Source organism: Phialemonium atrogriseum, assembly GCF_030411735.1.
Source record: "Phialemonium atrogriseum strain 8032-3 unplaced genomic scaffold QBC33scaffold_3, whole genome shotgun sequence".
NCBI lineage: Eukaryota > Fungi > Ascomycota > Sordariomycetes > Cephalothecales > Cephalothecaceae > Phialemonium > Phialemonium atrogriseum.
In genome coordinates this window covers 876351-895013 of record NW_026848140.1, presented here as the reverse complement: position 1 = coordinate 895013, position 18663 = coordinate 876351, and the positions used below count along the sequence as shown (strand labels likewise).

The following is an 18663-nucleotide window of genomic DNA, read 5'->3' as shown; positions in this document are numbered from 1 at the left end:
TAGCAAACTACCTCTTATTTTTTTCGCTGCACTCGGAGATGTTCACCGAGAGTCTGGCATCCCTGCCCGGATGCTGCCAATCAAGATGCCCAAAGGAGACGGCCAAGGCTAGTAGTAGTGGTGGAGCCGGAATCAGGTCTGCACTAGAAGGGAGCCAACAGTTCTAGAAGGCCTGCTCGATCATTAGCAGTGACCGAGACCATTTCGGGAATGCCTTTAGTGTATTGTCACAAGAGACTGGAGAAATGATTTCCCTGGATCCAACACCAAAACTTCCCCATTTTGCCGGCGTTACTCCGGCCTGCCACACGGGCCCTTCATCACGGATAGTCTGCCGAGTCCCGGGCCGGCCACAGCCCACCTAGTTCCGGCCCACCTTCCGGAGGCAGTAGGCTTTCATTCGCTTCTCAATTATATGCTCAAGGTTGCGAGAAGGGATTACCATAGTACACAATATAGCTCGTGCCCCCAAGCATAAGATCTGCCCCTTGGAAGTGGGCTGCCTAGAAATAACTGACCGGGGCTTCTTAGATGCTTTGTTTCAGCTCATGATTGCTGGACCGAGGGGGGGGAGGGAAAGCAATCCGATACCAGCCCCTTTCGGTGACCTGCTCGTACCAGATTCCTCTGCCGGCTCTTATTGCCTCTAATCGCTGTCACCCAGGCATGTTTATGATGGTGTTTTGTGAGGGTTCGATCAAGGTCATCCATACAACAACCAACAACAACAACAACCCTAACCCTTATCCGATTTCTTATCTCGCCATGGAGTTGGCAGGCAAAAATTCTTTGACGCGCTCTGCGGAACACGATTCGTGATGCACGGTTTGTCCGAGCTTCCTCGGTCGCAACTCATCCATGTTCGACTATGTTTGCAGCGCCATGGGTGTGTCGAAGCTGCTCGCAGTTGCTACCACGCGCTTCCGCGCAGTTTCTGCGTAGAGCTAGCACAAGTAAGTGTGATTCCTCGTCACTCGGTCCAAAAACCGCCATCGCCATCTCAAGCTAACTCGTGCGAACCTTGCAAAGACAGCCATGCGGCCCTCCCGGCAATTTTGCTGCAACGGGCGCGGAAACTCGCCACCGAACACGCACAATTGAGCACCTCCCTGGCGAGTAGCTACGACACCAAAACCGCGAAACGTGCCGGCGAACTCTCCGGCGTCGCCTCGGCCCTGAAGGAATGGGAGGCGGCCAAGGCGGCGCTCCTGGAGCTCGAGGGCTTGCTGGGCTCGGACGATGCCGAACTGCGAGATCTGGCCGAGGATGACCTCGAGGCGACGAATTCCCAGCTCGACGCGGTGGCCCGCAAGCTCTCCATGGCCCTCACGCCGAAGCACCCCTTCACCGAGATGCCGTGCCTGATCGAGTTCCGGCCGGGACCGGGCGGCCTCGAGAGCCGCTTCTTCACCGACACGCTGTTCGGCATGTACCAGAAGTACTGCGGGCGCAAGGGCTACCGGACGCGGGTGGTCAAGTACGAGCTGTCGGACAACGCCGGGGACGCGTCGGGGTCGGCGGGCGAGAGCCCCGTGCAGGAGGCGGTGCTGGAGGTGCAGGACGCGGGCTCGTACGAGGCGTTCCGCGGCGAGGCGGGCATGCACCGGGTGCAGCGGGTGCCCGCGACGGAGAAGAGCGGGCGCACTCACACGAGCGCCACGGCGGTCTGGGTGCTGCCGTCGTTCCCCGACGGCGGCGCCGAGGAGTCGTCGGGCGACTTTGACGACCCGGACAGCGACTTCTACATCAACCCGGCCGACGTCCGCGCCGAGACGATGCGCGCCCGCGGCGCCGGTGGGCAGCATGTCAACAAGACCGAGTCGGCCATCCGGCTGACCCACTTGCCGACGGGGACGACGGTCAGCATGCAGGACTCACGGTCGCAGCAGCGGAACCGCGAGTACGCGTGGCGGCTGCTGCGGTCGAGGATCGCGCAGCAGAGGCGCGAGGCCCGGGAGGAGCTGGCGAGGCAGCTGAGGAGCAGCGTCCTCTCCAAGGCGCAGGTGACCCGCGGGGACAAGATCCGGACGTACAACTACCAGCAGGACAGGTGCACGGATCACCGGTCGGGGGTCGACGTCCACAACCTCCCGGATGTGCTTGAGGGCGGCGAGACGCTGGACAGGCTCATGGGCAGCGTGAAGGAGTGGCTGGCCGAGACGGACATACAGGCGGCCATCGCCGAGGAGGAGGCCACGACGGCGCAGGCGGAGCCGAAGGGAAAGAGGGCCAAGAAGTGACCGAGCAGGGAGGCACCTTGTATATTTGCATGTAGTACTTCAGAATGTACAGTAACCGATAGACTAGACGATAGCTGACGTCCATGTACGATACTCAAATTACCCACTAAAGGCGCCACTTCGCAACATCGGTGTTTTTCGCCCCTGAACAGCAAGTTGAAGACAATACAACAACCTAGTGGTTGGAATCTTAGACCGATCCCCGACCCGTGTGTGTAGCAACGTTCCTCCTCGTTCAATAAGCCCCCGTTAGGATACTAGTGTACCCCCTTACATATTAGTGAAGCAAGTGAGAAGGACCTCGACCAGCAAATTACCTACAGACCTGAAGTCTTGAAAGACTATCCGCCTATGAAGGATAGATGAACGATTCGAAGCACGTTACGGGTCACTTATTGGTTATCGAGATACGGGTGAGCTTCGGGTGAGTGGCTGGGTGAGCAGGAACCACAGATGTTGCGGTGTGTTGGGCCACTACCTGATAGTTTGGGATATCTCTGCGTGGGATGAGCGGAAGAAACACCCATTACATCACTCCATTTGTGCCGAGAGATAGGTATTGAACACAAGGTTAGCATCTGCTAGTAGCCAAAAGCCCAAGACCATGAACTGCTGAGTCAGTTAGCACCAATTGACCTCGCTTTACCATAAAGGAACAAGGACGACCAGCTCTCTCTCGAGATCTCATTGCTTATTACATCATATCCTGTTTCTCGGATGGTACCAAAGCCAGTCCGATACGGTCATCACCCACAGCACCTTGGAATCCCCATTTTCACATCCACCAGTTCCACCATCCCCTTTAAGTGAGTGGCATCAGGCACAAACATGCCCCCAGCAGACAACCCCGCCACCTCCGCAGAGGAGACCCGCCGCCTGCAAGCAACCTTCCAGGACAGGCCCCTCTCCGCGCACGGCGCCCAGTGGGACAGCCTCTGGACAGCGTCGTACACGCCATGGGACCGCGGTGGCCCGAGCGCGGCACTAGACGACCTGCTCGCCGAGAGGGGGTCTGATCTCTTCTTCCAGGGGGCTGGCGAGGAGAAGACGACGGAGAAGAAGAGGAGGAGGGCCAGGGCCCTCGTCCCCGGCTGCGGGCGCGGCTACGACGCCCTCCTGCTCGCGGCGTACGGCTTCGACGTCGTCGGGCTGGACTACTCTGCCGCGGCGACGCGGGAGGCGGCCGGGGTGGAGGCCAGTGTGGGCGCCGAGGAGGCGTACCGGCCGCGCGGGGAGGAGGGGGAGAAGGGGACCGTCACTTGGCTGACGGGGGACTTCTTCGGCGACGAGTTTCTGGGCAAGGCTGGGACGGAAAGCTTCGATCTCATTTTCGACTATACGGTGAGTGTCCTCCTTCCCCCGCAGGGGAGGTCTACATACAGCACACTTCTTTCTCGCAGGTGCACTGATTGATAATCCAAAGTTCCTCTGCGCCCTCCCGCTAGAAGCCCGGCCCAAATGGGCCAAACGGATGTCCCAGCTCCTTGCCCGCGACGGCGGAAGGCTGGTGTGTCTAGAGTGGCCGCTCCACAAACCCGCATCCAGCGGCGGGCCCCCGTGGGGCCTGACTGCCGAGGTGTATGTAGCCCATCTCTCGAGGCCGGGCGAGGAAGTTCCCTACGGGCAGGACGGACGGCCGGTGGAGGACGACGCGGGTCAGCCGGCGGCGGACGGACTCAAGAGACTTGTCCGTGTCCAGCCTCGGCGGACGCACCGCGCGGGCTATGACAGGGAGGGTAACATCATCGACTTCATCTCCGTCTGGAGCCATTGAAGCCCCAGCAAGTCAACCCCCCTATTCTACTACTATTACTATTACTCGGTTTTCGACTTGCGTTATACCAAAGAACCATAGATGTACGGTATGGCACACGCGGAAAGCCAAGTAATAATAGTAATAATAGAATAGCAGAATTGGCCCAGTCCAAGTCCTGCTCCTCCCGCTAAATCAAACACACTCTTCCTCACGTCGCCGGTGCCGTCTTCCGCAGAGAGTTGTAGTGCTCCCCCAGGCCGTAGCCATGGCGATAGTAAGCCAGCCAAATCTTCTTCCTCTCCCCCTCCCCCTCCCCATCCGCCCCATTCGGGGTGATGACCTCGGTGCTCCCGTCCTGCACAACATGTATGTCGACCCCATACGCGCCCGCCAACGCCACGAGCTCCAGCTGCCCACCCCACTCAGCCGTATCCCTAATCTTCTCCACATAGCTCCTCAGCCCCTCCCCCTCCACAAACCCAGCAAAGTCATCCGCATGCGCCTCCATATACGCCGCCGCGGCCCGGCGCACGACCCTGTAAGGCTGCTCCTTCTGCCCATCCTCCCCCGCCCCGGCTCCGGCTCCGGCCGCCGCCGCCGACGACGAGAGCGCGACCCCGACCTGCCCCAGCTGGTCCGCCACCGCCGAGAACAGGCAGTGGCCGTCGGGCAGCACCTCGCGCTCCGACAGGCCCATGCGCCGGAACTCGCCGCGCATGTGCGCGCCCTCGTTGCCGCGCCGGTCCTCCATGCCCGCCGCCTCGGCCGACGCGGCGGCGGCGGCGGCCTCGGCCTCGGCCGCCCGGCGGGCGAGGCGCTCCTTTTGGCGGTTGCGCTTCTTATGGGGCTGCGCCTGCTGGGAGGCGGTCGGGGATGTGGGGGACGAGGGTTCCGTCCTGCTGGGGGTTGCCGGGTCAGTCAGCGTTGTGGAGCGCAGTGCGTCGGCGATGCCGTCGGCGGGGGCGTCGTCCGGCTCGTCCTCGTCCTTGTCGTCTTCGGCGGCGGCGTCCGCGTCCGGGGGCGCCGATTCGCCGTCGTCCAGACTCCGGAGCAGCAGCAGCTCGTCTCGCTGCCTCTGCTTGAGCAGGCGCTCCAGCTCGGCGCACTCGTCGTTGACGCCCTTCCTCGTCTTCTTGGTCGCGTTCTTCTTCTTGCTCGTGACGCGCGACTGGAGGTCCCGCTGCTCCTTCCTGTGGCGCGACTGCAGCTGCTCCAGGGTCTCCTCCATGGTGTCGGCGTGTTTCCCGGGATCTGGGAGAGCGAGGCAGGAAGGGTTTGCGGAGGGTCGAGAGGAATCGGAAACTTTTCGAGGTGCGATGAATATGTGGACTGTGAGGTGGTGTTGGGTGCTATTAAAAAAAAAAGTTGCAGGCACCGACCCGACCCACCAATGACCAAGCTCAGGCCTGCACACGAATTGCATCTGATGCCTCCCAGAATTGCAAGTGAACGCATTTTATATGTACTGCCATTTGTCGCGAAACTCTTTGTATCTACTGATTTGGGATGAGATGATGTTACAGCTGATCCAGTATGTAGACGATGAACAAGAGCCCCATTTTTGGAAAACCAGCGACTCCGTCAAGAAGCAATATCAAAACCCACTCTCCTCTCGTCGAGTGTTCCGCGAACCAAAGGTTCATAGAAAGCAAAACTGGCCGGTCGCTCCCAGGCAGTATAGTATACAGAAAGGGGGATCGTAGCCCCGGAGTAAGGAAATGGGAAGTCGTCAGTGACAGGACTCGTTGACTCCTGGTTGGTAAGAAAAACCAGTCATCGTCATGTAGAAGAAAAATAACCCCGAGTGAGATGAAAAAGGGATTGTACGCAGAACTCCAAGACTCCCCCCTTGGCTCTGTTCCCCTCCGCAACAAGCCTCGGCTCGCTGAAACATTGCCTAATAATATAACCATGATGACTGTCGAAATCATCACGAGCAAGATAGAAACGGACTCCGCCAAAACCTCCTGGTCTTTTCTTCTCCAGGCGCAATAGGCGTTACGTGTGAAGCGCTGAGCCGGGTGATAGCAGGCTCGAAAAGGCGAAGAGCACTGTGGTCTCCGATCAGAATCCCTTGAAAGGATCATCTCTCACGTACCACTCCTCCAGGTCGTCGGTTCCATTAGTCCCCTTGGTTCCCCTCGAGTGGTAACTGTCTCTGTGCCTGCTCCTGCTCGCCCTCCGCCTGAGCTCCTTGCTCCTCCTCCGTGCCAGGTGCCGCATGTCATCCTGCTCGTAGATGTTCTCCTCGAACGGCGTGAAGGCGAGCGGGCTGATGAAGGCCTCCATGCGGACCGTGCCGATGGCGTCGAAGAAGTTGTTCATGGCGGCGCCGCTGGGGCGCGAAGACGCCTCCGAGGTCCGCACCGACCCCGTAGTGCTCATGGCCCAGGTGATGTTGCCGCTCGACGCTTGGCTGTTGTTGTAGATGTCCGAGGAGCCCGCGGTACCGACACTGTTTCCTGCCGTGCTGTTGGTGGCGGCGTGGTGGGCTCCGCTGCCTACCGGCCCAGAGAAACCACGGAAGGAGAGCGGGGGAGGCACGTGTCCGCCCGTGTTGCTGCGCTTCCGACCGTGTAGCGTCACTTGGCTGGCGCGGTCGTGGAAACGCGGGATATGGGGAGGTTCCGCGGCATCGCGAGACGGCTCCCGCTGATGGAGAGGTAGGCTAGGGAAAGGTTCCGGTAGTGGTGGTCGATAGGTGGGAATGCTTGGTGGTACACTGTCGGTTTGGGACGACGCAACACTGACTGGGCCCGACCTGGTGACTGCCGACTTGCCCTTGGCCAGCCGTATCGAGTCACGGATCCCAGGCTTTCGGAGCTTCGCCGGTGGTGGTGGCCCGAATTCGGCCATGGGTTTTGGCGGATGGAGGACGGGGGCTACAATTTCGGGGATTGCCTGCTGTGAATGGGCAAGGAACGAGAGCGAGGTGAGCCAGACGTAATGGCGTTCGGGCGTGACAGCGGTGAACTTTAACGCTCGTTGGGGGGTCAAGATGAGAATGGACCGGTTGAAGAGAGGTCCGGAGCCCTTGGGCGGGGGATTATCATCCTTCACATCAAGAACAGATTGGATTGTCACTGGGAAAGTGTTCATGTTAGCGGGGTACTACACAGAGATAGCCGTTTTTGACGGAAAGGAAGCCCTTACGCTTGCGCCCCGACTTGCCCATCAAGGCACTTCCTGAAGATGGCTGCTTGCTGCTCCACAGAATAGCCCTCTCGTACGGAGCCAGCCAGACCCATCTCTTGTGACGGTCATTACTGCTGTCATCGCCTCCCTTGCCGTCGGCGACACCGAACGACTTGCGTCTTCGGACATACTTGAACATCCACTCTCCGATCATGGTCTGGGCAATGGCGTCAACGACGCTCGTGGCCTGGTGGCCGCTACCCGCCGAGCCGAAGCCGGTATCCCCCGTGTTCGCCGTGTTTGTGGACGGCTGGGATTGATGCGTCTTGTACCTGCCATTGGCATCCCGGTTCCGGGGTGTCGTGATGTCATTGTTTGGAAGAGGGGGGAGTTCCGGGGAAGCTGGAGACTCGATGGGGGAGAAGGGCGGTGGCGAGCGGCTGCCACGACGACGAGACTTGGGGTTCCGCGGCAAGACCGCTGCCGACCTGACTTTCCGGATGCTGTTGGCACGGTACTGGCTCCGACTACCGCCTCTCCTATGCCAGGCATCGGATCCCCTCGTGGGGCTTGCTCGTCCGTCGCTGGGGGCGCTGGCACTAATTGGTGGCTTCCTTGAACTGGCACGCGTGGGGATGGGGAACGGCGGCTCTTTTGGATCCGGCAGGCTTGGGCTCCGGGCGCGCTGATGGGTCGCAATGCTATTCTGGATCATCGCCGCCTTGCGCATCACCCCCGACCTGTTGGATGGGCCCGGGAGTGATGATCGAGACATGGATTTGGGGCCTGTGCCTGGTCGCACCGACGCCGACGAGTCTCGCATCTCCCTGCCCTCGGGGAGGACATAAGAGCTGTAGATTTCCGTGCCGCCCATGGGCCGCACCGAAATCCTCGCGCTGCCGATGCGTGGCGGAACCACCTGTTCGGGTGAGGTCGTGTGTCCTCCCGAACTACGCTTGCCCTGACGGGTCGCCCCGGTTTTGGGCCTCGGCGCGGATAGTGCAGTCCTGTACTCGGAATCGCTGAGCTCGACGTCACCAAACTCGTCGACTTCATCGGAGCTGCCATTATCAAAGCCTGCAAACAGGCTGCTGATCCGGTGCGGTCTGCGCATGGGCGCCTTCTGGCTCGACAAGGGGCCGTCGTCATTATTGCCCGGGTAGGCATCATGCGTTTCTTCCAGTGTTGCCGTGGGGCCAGGGGGCGATGAGGGCAACTCCGGGAAGCTCGACTTGGCGGCCAGGCGTCTCGGGTTCCGCGGCGGGACGTTTCCGGGCACGGGCGTGAACTGCTTGGCTTCGTCGGCGGCCGGTTCCTGCGGAGCAGCAGGAGAAGTTGGTCGCGAAGTAATTGAGGACGGGTGGAGATGAACCGGGAGCCTATCGAGTCGCTTATCAATGCGAATCTCGTCGGTCTGGGTCGCAACAGTCTCTGTCGCAACAGAGGTGAGGATAGACACTTGGCAGCCGAAATCTTTAAACTGCTGCGGAAGTCGGGGCTCCCTGGGAGTTGTTGGGCGGCTCGTCGGGGGGATTATGCTGATGCTGGGAATCGAAATGGCAGGCACGCCGAAGAAGGACGGATCCAACGGTGGGGGAATGTCGGTCTGTGTGGACGCAGAAACCATCACCGTTGGGAATAGTTCCAACCTCGGCGTCGGCGCTGTTTCCTGATACGGCGATTTTGGTGTCTTGGGGGGACTCAGAGGTTCTTCAGCAGCCGTCTGAGATGAGCTGCTGACCATGAGACTGCCCACGCTCACCGTCTCAATCGTCAGCGGCCGAGCAATGTGAACCCTCTTCCGCCTCTGGTTTGCCTCTATTTCCCATTCGCCACGTGGAGGGCTCTCAATCTCATAACCTCGTGCCTTCTGAGGGATGGCCGGAGGCTCTGGAGTCGAAGGCTTCGACGGTGCGAGCTTGGGCGACGGCGGCGGCGAGTACTGGATGCCGGTATCCGCATAAGTCACCCTGGTCGCGGGAAGCTGCGTCTCGTCATCCTCCTGAATGATATCACCCTCCAGTCTCTCCAACGTAGAGTGATGCAGTGCGAGCCTGCCCCGCGCGACGCTGGCTGGTCGCATCAAACTCTCGATGCTCTGGTTCCGTCGGTGCGTCCTGGACATGGCGCTGTCGCGGCTTGTATTCCTGATGTGCCTGGTGGTGTTGTTGGACAGCACACTCTCACGCCCAAAGTAATCCGTCTCCTCGTCATAGTCGCCGTCGAAATTGAGCTCATCGGCGAGAGAGTTCCCGATCGGCTTCCCGGCCCCATTGGTCACCGAGAATCGTATGCTGTTTGTCATGCTCATGCTTCGAGTGCTCGCCGCGTCGTTCTCCCTGGCACCCTCGTCAACTTCGCTTTCGGGCGCATCCTGTCCTCCGCCCAACTGATTGGCCTGATAGGCAGCGATCTCGTCGAGGAGCACCTTGAGGCGGCTCTCTGTGATGTGAATCTTGCGCTCATACTTCCGCCTCTCATCCTCCCACACATCCTTCTCTTTCGCCCACTGGTCATGCACGCGTTCGGAATCCTCTTCCTGACTCCGTATTTTCTTCTGGGCTCCCTCCAACCTCTTCCTGGTCTCCGACGCGCCATCAACCGCTTCGTCTCGTTCTCGGGCGAGCTCTCCAAGGGCGGATGACGTGCCACCTTCCAACAGCGCCAATTGGCGTTTTAATGACCGGCTTTCCTTGGCTGTTGTAAGCAATGTTTCCTGGAGACTCTCAGACTCCTCCCTGGTTGTGTGGAGAGAGGACTCGAGACTCTCGATGATCTTGATCTTCTCCTCTTGATCCCGACGAAGAGCCAATATCTCCGAGACCAAGTTCGCATGGAGAGTCGGAGTGAACCGCCGAGGGTCGAGGATGCTGATAGTCTCATCGTTGGTCACATCTCGGGATGACCGCTTTGAGCCCCTGTCGCTCGGCATGGGCGGAGGGGAGGAGCTCTTTCCAGGTGGCGTCACGGAGCGCCGGGACTTCCTCGAACTCCGCGATGGTGTCCTGTAAGGGGTATCTGCCGGGGTTGGTAGCGACACGACGGCAGGCGAGCTGCACTCGTCTTCGGTCTCCCAGACAGCCATTGCGACTGGTACAGAGGCCCGCTTGAATTATTTCCACAACCAGGTTTCAGAGGATCGAGTGGATTCTCATATCCTCTCTCGGCGGTAGACTTCGCCTAAATTGCTGCAGGCTTGAGGATTCTCTAGATGGATCGAATCTGTCGACTGCGCTGCAATGGTCCCTGCATGTACAGCGTCTCCAGTCTCAAGCTGAACTCAATCAGCCATTCAATCACAGCTGCATCGGCCGCACTACGCAAATCCCAGTGTTAGCATCTAAGTCGGGCAACTGAGGATCGTCGCGTTTCTCCCAGATTAACATGTAGCCAGACCACGACCATGAAGGGCAAGTCCAAATACAGGACAAAACCTCTCACTCGAGAAGCCCGAAACTCAATTCAGACCCAAAAGGCGTTCCCCTGAAGCTTGCGTGTGGTTCCTGGTATATACCAAACCTCTTTTAAGATGTTCGAGATGCTCGACGAGTCGGAACAAGCTGGATGGGTGATAGGCGCTCTCACCTTAATGCCCGCACTTATAGGGGGATAAATCCGGGTTTCAGATCGACGGCGTTCCAACCGAGGGCCCATCCAAAGGCCTCGACAATTTCCGATATGTTCAATACACACAACGTTGCTCGTCACCAGCGAGAAGGCGAAATTGCTGCCGCGAGCGTATCGATCGATAATCCTAGCTGGGCATTTCTCGGTCGTGGGCTCAACGCAACCGGTGGGTATCTTAGGAGCTTCGATAAGTGTACTATGTACGAGGCGAGACGACGGTTTTATGGACGGTGAATCGCCGCGGGAGATTCTCTGCAGGGACAGCAATTGGCGTGTTAGCAGCATACAGAAAAGCCGCGCGACTACCGCAACTAAAAGACTGATCCAGGGGAAGAGCGGGCAGGTTCACTTACAAGACGGGCGATAACCGGCAAACCAGCAGTAGACAAGCGTGAACAAGTAACCAAGGTCGAGAATTGTCTTGCTTAGGTGGGTATCGATTCGGAGAAAAAAAGTCAAGGGAAAGGGGGCCTGGTCTGGAGGCTCGCGCAAATGATTCGAGGTACTACCCGATGAATGAATGGCCCAGTTCGACGATGCTAAGACAACAAAACGAAAACTACACGATCGCAGATTCAGAGAGGACGCGCGCACGCAAAAGAGACTCGAGAGTCAAGAGTCGAAATGAAGAGCAGAAACAAAGCCGGCCAGGGGAATCCCAACATGGGATGGGTTCAAGATCTGAAAGCTCCAGGAGTGGCCAGAGCTGACCGGGGCAGGGTTCACTTCACGTATTATGCTGCAGGCTGCAGGCTGGAGACTGTAGTCAACACGGGCCAGCTGGGAGCTCTAGCTCGTCTGCTGTGCGCATAGTACACAGTACACTGGTACAGCATGGGCCAGCTTCATTACCCCGGTCGTCCAAGGCTCTGCGACTTGGAAGAGGCGGGCTTGATATTGACCGACCTGCAGTGTTTCTCGCCGGTTTCAACCAATGTAGGCTGAGCTAACTGCAATATTTTTCCCAGCCCATCTCCCTGCTGCAGCACCTCCAGTACATGCGTTTTCGAGTAACAACAAGAAGTCGGTACTTCACAGAGCCACTGGCTGATAACGAGTCAAAAATGGCCAAGCCTGGTGGACACCGGCAAGAATGGGCTTCAGGGCACCCTTGCAAGTCGGAGAACATCCCCAGACAATCACAGGACCCCGAGAGCACCTGCAAGTGATTGAAATGACAAGTTACGAGGTCTGCAGCAGTGGTCTCACCTGGCCCGGCTCAATTGACCTGGTTTCTCGTAATTTCAGCGGCCCAACTGGCTGCTGTGAATCCATGACTGGACGCGGGGCAAGAAAAAAATACTGTCACAATCACAATCGTTGCAACAGAGATTTCGGAAAATGCGACGTGAATCTGCAGCATTGGCACCGAGGCACCGGTGTCACGACAAGGGCAATGGCGCTAGACAGGGGGCCGCGGGGGACACAGTGGGGCAGTGGGATGCAGGAAACGGCCCTAGGCCTTCTTTGGAGTCAGTTGGTCGTTCGCTTGAAGGTGGATGGGGGTGGCCAATTTCCTTGCTGGTGCTGATCACCAACCAGTCCAAGGCATGACATCTTTCTTGAGGAAGGAGAGAGCCATCTATCCGCATCATGGAAGCTGAAGGAAGACAAATTCTCCCAATTCAGACAGGTAGGTACCAAGGTAGGTAACGGTAGACGCGGTACCGTGTAAATCGGGTTGCCGCATACAATGTATAACGGCGATTTAGTCGGGAACACGCAGCTGTCAAAATCTGCCAACTGCCATATTATCAAGTTCAGCCTAGTTGGAGGGGGCACGAGCGTCGCTGCATCCTGCAGTTCAACTCTTACCCGCAGCAGTAGTTTGCAGCTTGCAGCAGTATTGGTAGCATGCAGCGAACCAGTTCATCATATTGTGGTTTGATAGAGCCATCCCTCTTCCGCTCCCCTTTTCCTTTTTTTTTCTCGTCCGCTAAGAAGTTCTTTCGGTTCCGTCCCATGTTCAGGACCAGGACGGGAACGCCGTTGTTCACCGTACCGTGTTAGGAATCATTTGGTAACCAACTCCCCCTCTCCTCTCCACACATCCCGCGCCGGCCACAAGCCACTTGTTTTAGCTGCTACCCAGCTCAGCCCTGAAACCTGGTCAAATCATCACAACCACTCCTCCGGAACCCGCGAGTTGTGCTTTGACCCAAATCCCAACAATCGTCCCAGGGTCTCGGAAATTTGGCAAGAGGCGTCATTTGGAGCGTTCTTCTCTGGGCTCCGGGCCAGGGCATCCGGCCTATGAGAAGCCTGTGAACTGCCTTACCTAGTCGGTCCGCGCACTGTCCTTTGTCGATCTGCCATTTCTACCTGGTATGAAGAAGCCCAATATTTCGGCACAAGTCGGGAGGCTTAGAAGTTCAGCGGCGCCAAATACTCAAGTGGAACGCCGACCAGAGGTGTTCTTTCTTTTTTCTTCTCCTCCTATTACACAATACTGCAGTCGGTGTGTGCAAACTATGAACTAATCACGCAGAAGGCAATAGCTGACTGGTGCTATATGTGTACAGTCTACTGCGTACCTATGTTAGCCTGATACGGAGGCTGCATTGCGCAAGTACCACAGCGAATAGGGGTAGATTACGGATTACAAGCGCCAGAACAACTCTCAGCAATTTGGCTGGGCTTGGGGAGGAAATCCGAGAGGCTACCTATTTCCAGTTGGCCACCCGATGGCCTGTAAGCCCCATCAGTTGTAGTGCGCTAACAGACATTAGGGGTCGTACTGAACCCTCTCGGATCTGTCCCACCAATGCACCCTTGATGACGGGAAATGATAGCTCTGAAATTAGCGTATGTGCCCATGACGAAAGCAGAAAGGTACACGCTACTGGTCTGTCCCATTCCGTTTTCCTTTTTTTCGTTTCTTTTTTTCTTCTTTCCCCTTGTCCGCACAGCCAACTGAGATGGTAACCCGAGCTGGGGTTTTGTAAGCCCCTCAACGCGACCGGCCACAGGTCCATGCCCTGAACGCGGCCCGTCGAGTCAGCACGTAGGGGGTACTTGGAACATGACTAGTGGTGGGCAGCACTAGGAGCTCATCCGCCCCGGCCCGGCGCTTCTCTGTCTTGTCCGCCCGTCCCGCAGCCCCAACTAAATCGGCGGCTCCTGTCAGGGAAGAGCTTGTGATTGAGTGTGCCCCAATTCGTGGGCCGATCTTCTTGACTCGCCGCTGTGCGGGAAGAGAATGTAATCACCACGCGCTCGCGCCTTCAATTGTGGTCGCACTAGAAAAGGAACACAATTTAACATATTCCTTGCTTGCGAACCACTATTCTGGGGATGCCCCTGAAAACTTGAAACATATTGTTCAAGGGCCCCTGTACGGCAGTCCAGGGGAGGTGCGCTACGTAATCAGTAACCACTCAAGTCATTATCGCGTCCCAACGTTGGTGAAGGAAGCACTGACTTCCGCCCTCTTCCGCGGTAGTGTAGTACGCAGTATAGTGCAATGCAGTGCACGTGTGTCTTATCAGCCCTCAACGTTCATCGAGTTGTGTTGTCCCGGAGTTTCCGCCAGCTTCCGATACCATAGTAGAAGGAGGGACTCGCACTGTATCCCTCACAGATAAATGAACTCGGCGCTCTTCTTCGAATATATGTCACTCAAGACATAACCATGAGGAGGCCAATGACCGTAGATAACTGTGAACAATCAGGTTGGATCCACAACCCGGATGACCTGTATTTATCAAGCAACGTCGCCGCTGTAAGCTCCTTCACGTTGGGCAAATACCCCTTTTCAACCCCCGTGACCACATGTCCTTGCTATAAGTGAACCACCTTGTTTCATATCAGCTCGTCATTCATCACGAGTCAGTTGACGACATTGTCCTATTGGGGGATTCTTTCCTGGGGTCCGATAGATGTCAAGAAATACTCGCGATGGTGATATTATTCTTATTCTAGTTACCGTCCAGTATACAGTTGTGTCTATTTCACATAGGAAAGTCCGTGTGCGAGCTGCGTGAAGACCCAAGTGGTTCTGTCCCTTCGCGGCGGTTTCGCTGCTTGGTCGCTGCTCTACAGGGTTGTTGCTCACCGATCAACCTGGTGACAGAATGTGTAGTGCTCTTGTTGCTTGTTGTTAAGGGGGCGGTTATGTGAGACCGGTCCGGAGCCGGGCGAAGAGCTTTCGTTCCTTATTCGTTGGGGTTGGGTATGTTCTACCCACCAGCAGAGAAGGCAAGACGGTCGTCACCATACATATGAGCTAGTCGACTCCGTATCGACGGGTTTCTTTCTCCAGCTGTCTGGCCGAGTTCGGCCAAGGGAACCCGATCCCGACACAATGCAGCACTATATAGATCTGTGGGCCCCTAGTGTTCGCTCAGCGTGCCCTGGAGATGCAACGGTGGTGCAGACGGACCTTATGAACCACCTTCATTCGTCGATTTCACATTCCACCTCCCAAGAGGATCAAGCTAGAAGATCAAACAAGCACGTATATACCACGTAGATATCATCCGAGGTACAAATATGTAACTTTCCCCCTCTCCGTGGTCTCGGTTGCCATCCCCCCTTGCCGGGCTTCCCCGCTATCTGATAGCTAGGGATTCTCCTTCACTGACACTGGATACTTGTCGAGTGACTCAAACCACTGAATCACAGATCCTATCTGCACAAAGCGTCAGCGACATCAGTGATTTGCTTGCCCGAATTACGTGACAGGAGAACTGGAAGACTTGAGCATGCCCCTCAAACATCGTGTCCGAGGGAGCCTGCCTGTATGGAATGATACTCCACCTACCAAGAATGCCCAAGATCCAACGAAGGTGGACAGCGTCAAAGCATACTCCATACCCGGCTGACCAGAAGCAAAACCAAGGGCACCGCACAGGGTGAACCCAATAGCACCGACCAGGTTCCAGAGCCCGATATGCCAGCCAAGCGTCCTTGGTGCGGGGAGGTACCACTTCTCCTGGACCTCAATCATGAAGAGGAAGCTTGATACGATGAACCCTGTGCCTCCAACAACCTTCCTAGGACGTCAGCACAGGGCATCGCGCGGCGGGTTGCACGGACAAGAGCTTTCTCACCTGTGGAAGCCAAAACACGCCATACTCGGCCGGCTTGGACAGAGAATTGAGAATGGGAGGCAGGGCCGTGAATCCCGATATCCAGAAGACGGTGGCCCCTATCATCTGCGACAGGCAGGCCAGAAACCCGATCTCTCGTAAGTAGTGAGTCCTCAGCTCATACCAGCTGGGCATCCACAGCCAGCGCCGCCCAGTCCTAGGATCCTCCTCGCCCCGCCCATCCACGCCATCCTTAGGCCCTGCCACATCGCCGCCCTCTCCCCCGTCAGCCGCTCCATCGACACCAGGCGCCGGCCTCACCCTCCCGAGGAGCGACCGGCGGCACCCGTGGTGGTGGTGGCGGCACTCGGCGCGGACGGGGTGGGCGACCCAGCCTCCTCCTCCTCCTCCCCGCCTCCTGTCCTCCCAGGCCTCCTCGAGGGCCCAGCCGAAGCAGTCCGCGCGGTTCTCGTTGACGGCCTCGAGCATCAGCAGCACCGACCCGATCTCGAAGATGGTCGCGCCCACCAGGGCCGTCGCGCCGCTGCCGGTGCCGGTCTCGCCGGCGAACTCGGTCCACGGCGCCGAGACGGGCAGCCAGGAGAAGAAGCCGTTGATGACCCAGACTGCCGAGCCTAGGGTGGGGTGGTCAGTGGACGTGGAAGGTGGGTGCGTTGGAAGGAGGGGGTTTCCTTTAGGATGTGCACCATTGTTGGTTTCGGCGATGGAGCACCGGGTGGCAGCAAAGCAGGTTACGGATGTACGCACCAAGGGTAAACACAACAGCCACGTCGTAACTGACGTCCCAGACCGGATAGCGCACAAACATCTTCCAGATCCCTTCTCGGCACCCGGCCAGGTTCTCGGTCGCCCTCAGCGCCGCCGGCTCGCCCGCGTGGGGCTTCACGTGCTCGGGCGCCACCAGCAGGGCGTGGCGCCCCTTCCTGTTGTCCCTGCTGCGCCAGATGGGGTAGGCGCCGGTGGGGGGAGCCGGCTCCGGCCCCGGCTCCGGCCCCGGCTCTTGGCCCACACCAGGTGCTGCTGCGCCCAGCCGGGCCGCGGCCTTGGCGGCAGGGGTTGGCAGGGTGAATGTGCGCCTAGTGGGGTTGAAGAAGGGAAGGGGCCCGGCAGCGTCCCGCGCCGCATAATGGCGGCCGATGAAATGATCGTGAGGACGCATTGCTTGGATGAGAGGCTGGGTGCAACGGTGCTGGGAGAAACTAAAAGAGACACCACGCGACGAATGCGCGGGTTTTCGGAGGTTGTGAGGCGGTTTTTACGGCGACGGTCAGAATTCCTAGACCATGATGAATGGTGGCAGCTCCTTTGTGTGAAGCAAGTGGGTGACACGGGCGGAATGCGGAAGAGAGTATGAGAGACTTCTGATTCCAACTGAGTCTTGTTTACTTCTGTTCCTACTGTGGTCCTGTACCATAGTAAGTTTGTTTGTGGGTAATGTCTCAAAGTTTCTGGTTGTCATGCGGAGTCGATTGGTTCGCCTGGTCCCTGCATTCTTTCCCTGTTCGGATTGGCGCCCGTCGTGGGATACCTATGTCGTCACAGGGTCAACCTTCGGATCACCTAACGCCATTAAGGGGACAACACAACTGGCAGCGGGGAGGGAAGAGACTAGACTCGGGATCCCTAGCAACACCAGAAATATGACGGGTAAAGGACCTGAGCCCTGGCAGAACCAGATCAAGGCGCTCACCTTCGACGTATTCGGCACGTGCGTGGACTGGCGATCCTCGGTCCAGGAGGCTCTGAAAAAGGAGGCAGCAGCCAAGATCAGTTCAGCCGCGTTTGCGCACCTCCCAACCGACGTCCAGAGTCGTGCGAGGGGTCTTACCGACCAAGACTGGGCTGTCTTTGCCCAGGAATGGAGGAATTCCTACGGACGGTTCACTCGCAGCTTCGTCCCCGGAGAGACCGAGTGGAAGGACATCGACACCCACCACCGTGACAGTCTCGTCGAGATACTCATGCGCTGGCAGCTGGATGGATTCTACAGCCCCGAAGAGGTCGAAAGGTTGAGCAGAACCTGGCATTTTCTCAAGCCGTGGCCTGATACGTCCCAGGGAATTCACATGCTCGGGACAAAGCTTGTCACGGCGACTCTGTCAAATGGGAACAGGGCTCTGTTGAAGGACCTCAACGACCACGGGGACCTGGGTTTCCAGAGACTGATATCTGCCGAGGACTTCCGGGCGTACAAGCCGAACCGGGCGGTCTATCTCGGTGCCTGTGAGAGCCTGGGGCTGGCAACTCAGCAGGTGGCCATGGTTGCGGCCCATCTGGGGGACCTGGAGGCGGCACGAGCGTGCGGTCTACGAACTGTCTATGTCGAGAGGCCAGACGAAGAGGAGTGGAAGCCGGGAGAGGATCGTTACGAAGGAGCCAAGCAATGGGTGGATATCTGGGTTGCTGAGGGGGAGGGTGGTTTTGTGGGACTCGCCAAAAAGCTTCAGGTTGTATGATAACCTATTTATTGCTCCTGGTAGTTCCTCTCGGGAAAGCTTTTTATTATGCTACGACGATAGGTTGGGGATCTTGGCATCTGCTTGACGAGGAGCAACGATGTCACAAGCTGCAAATCCACTACTCCCCAGTCTCACCGACTAAGTTTAGTTTTCTTTCAACCGAACATGCCTGCATATCTCGATGTAACCGTGCTCTTGAAATCCGAGTTCCAAATGCCTCCACTTGTCAAACCACGACGAGCCATTTTTTCAACGGTTTCACTAACTACCAAGTACTAACCACCTACGTCAATAGGCGAGGGGAAGCGACCTGTGCACCTTCACTTCACCAGTGCCCCGATTCTTGTTTCTTGGCTCCTGCCTCTGTCGACATCATTACTTACCTCTCATCGCAT

At 57.7% G+C, this 18663-nt stretch overlaps 6 protein-coding genes across 6 annotated transcripts; 3 read left to right on the top strand and 3 right to left on the bottom strand.

The window, feature by feature from the left end:
• Positions 1 to 868: 868 nt before the first annotated feature.
• Positions 869 to 2240, top strand: QBC33DRAFT_575913 (uncharacterized protein; the record flags this gene model as incomplete). The annotated part of the gene is made up of 2 exons (XM_060430867.1): positions 869 to 953; positions 1030 to 2240. The coding sequence occupies 2 exons, from the start codon at positions 869 to 871 to the stop codon at positions 2238 to 2240; spliced, it is 1296 nt and encodes a 431-aa protein (XP_060287249.1).
• Positions 2241 to 3068: 828 nt separating this feature from the next.
• On the top strand, positions 3069 to 4014 carry QBC33DRAFT_555531 (S-adenosyl-L-methionine-dependent methyltransferase; the record flags this gene model as incomplete). Its single annotated transcript, XM_060429652.1, has 2 exons — positions 3069 to 3581; positions 3664 to 4014. 2 exons carry the CDS (start codon positions 3069 to 3071, stop codon positions 4012 to 4014), a joined length of 864 nt encoding a protein of 287 aa, XP_060287248.1.
• A 95-nt stretch (positions 4015 to 4109) lies between these two features.
• QBC33DRAFT_597671 (uncharacterized protein) lies at positions 4110 to 5224 on the bottom strand (the record flags this gene model as incomplete). Its single annotated transcript, XM_060431938.1, has 1 exon — positions 4110 to 5224. One exon carries the CDS (start codon positions 5222 to 5224, stop codon positions 4205 to 4207), a length of 1020 nt encoding a protein of 339 aa, XP_060287247.1. The 3' UTR covers positions 4110 to 4204.
• Positions 5225 to 6060: 836 nt separating this feature from the next.
• On the bottom strand, positions 6061 to 10216 carry QBC33DRAFT_445109 (uncharacterized protein; the record flags this gene model as incomplete). Its single annotated transcript, XM_060424310.1, has 2 exons — positions 6061 to 7079; positions 7150 to 10216. 2 exons carry the CDS (start codon positions 10214 to 10216, stop codon positions 6061 to 6063), a joined length of 4086 nt encoding a protein of 1361 aa, XP_060287246.1.
• Positions 10217 to 15319: 5103 nt separating this feature from the next.
• QBC33DRAFT_511827 (uncharacterized protein) lies at positions 15320 to 16968 on the bottom strand (the record flags this gene model as incomplete). The annotated part of the gene is made up of 4 exons (XM_060425871.1): positions 15320 to 15388; positions 15521 to 15748; positions 15810 to 16423; positions 16557 to 16968. The coding sequence occupies 4 exons, from the start codon at positions 16966 to 16968 to the stop codon at positions 15320 to 15322; spliced, it is 1323 nt and encodes a 440-aa protein (XP_060287245.1).
• Positions 16969 to 16979: 11 nt separating this feature from the next.
• QBC33DRAFT_526599 (HAD-like domain-containing protein) lies at positions 16980 to 18548 on the top strand. The gene has a single exon (XM_060426904.1). It carries the CDS (start codon positions 17267 to 17269, stop codon positions 18263 to 18265), a length of 999 nt encoding a protein of 332 aa, XP_060287244.1. The 5' UTR covers positions 16980 to 17266; the 3' UTR covers positions 18266 to 18548.
• The last annotated feature ends 115 nt before the right edge of the window (positions 18549 to 18663 follow it).

Excerpts from the sequence above, each read along its gene's own strand:
- QBC33DRAFT_526599 (XM_060426904.1), top strand. The coding sequence starts at position 17,267 with ATGCGGAGTCGATTGGTTCGCCTGGTCCCTGCATTCTTTCCCTGTTCG.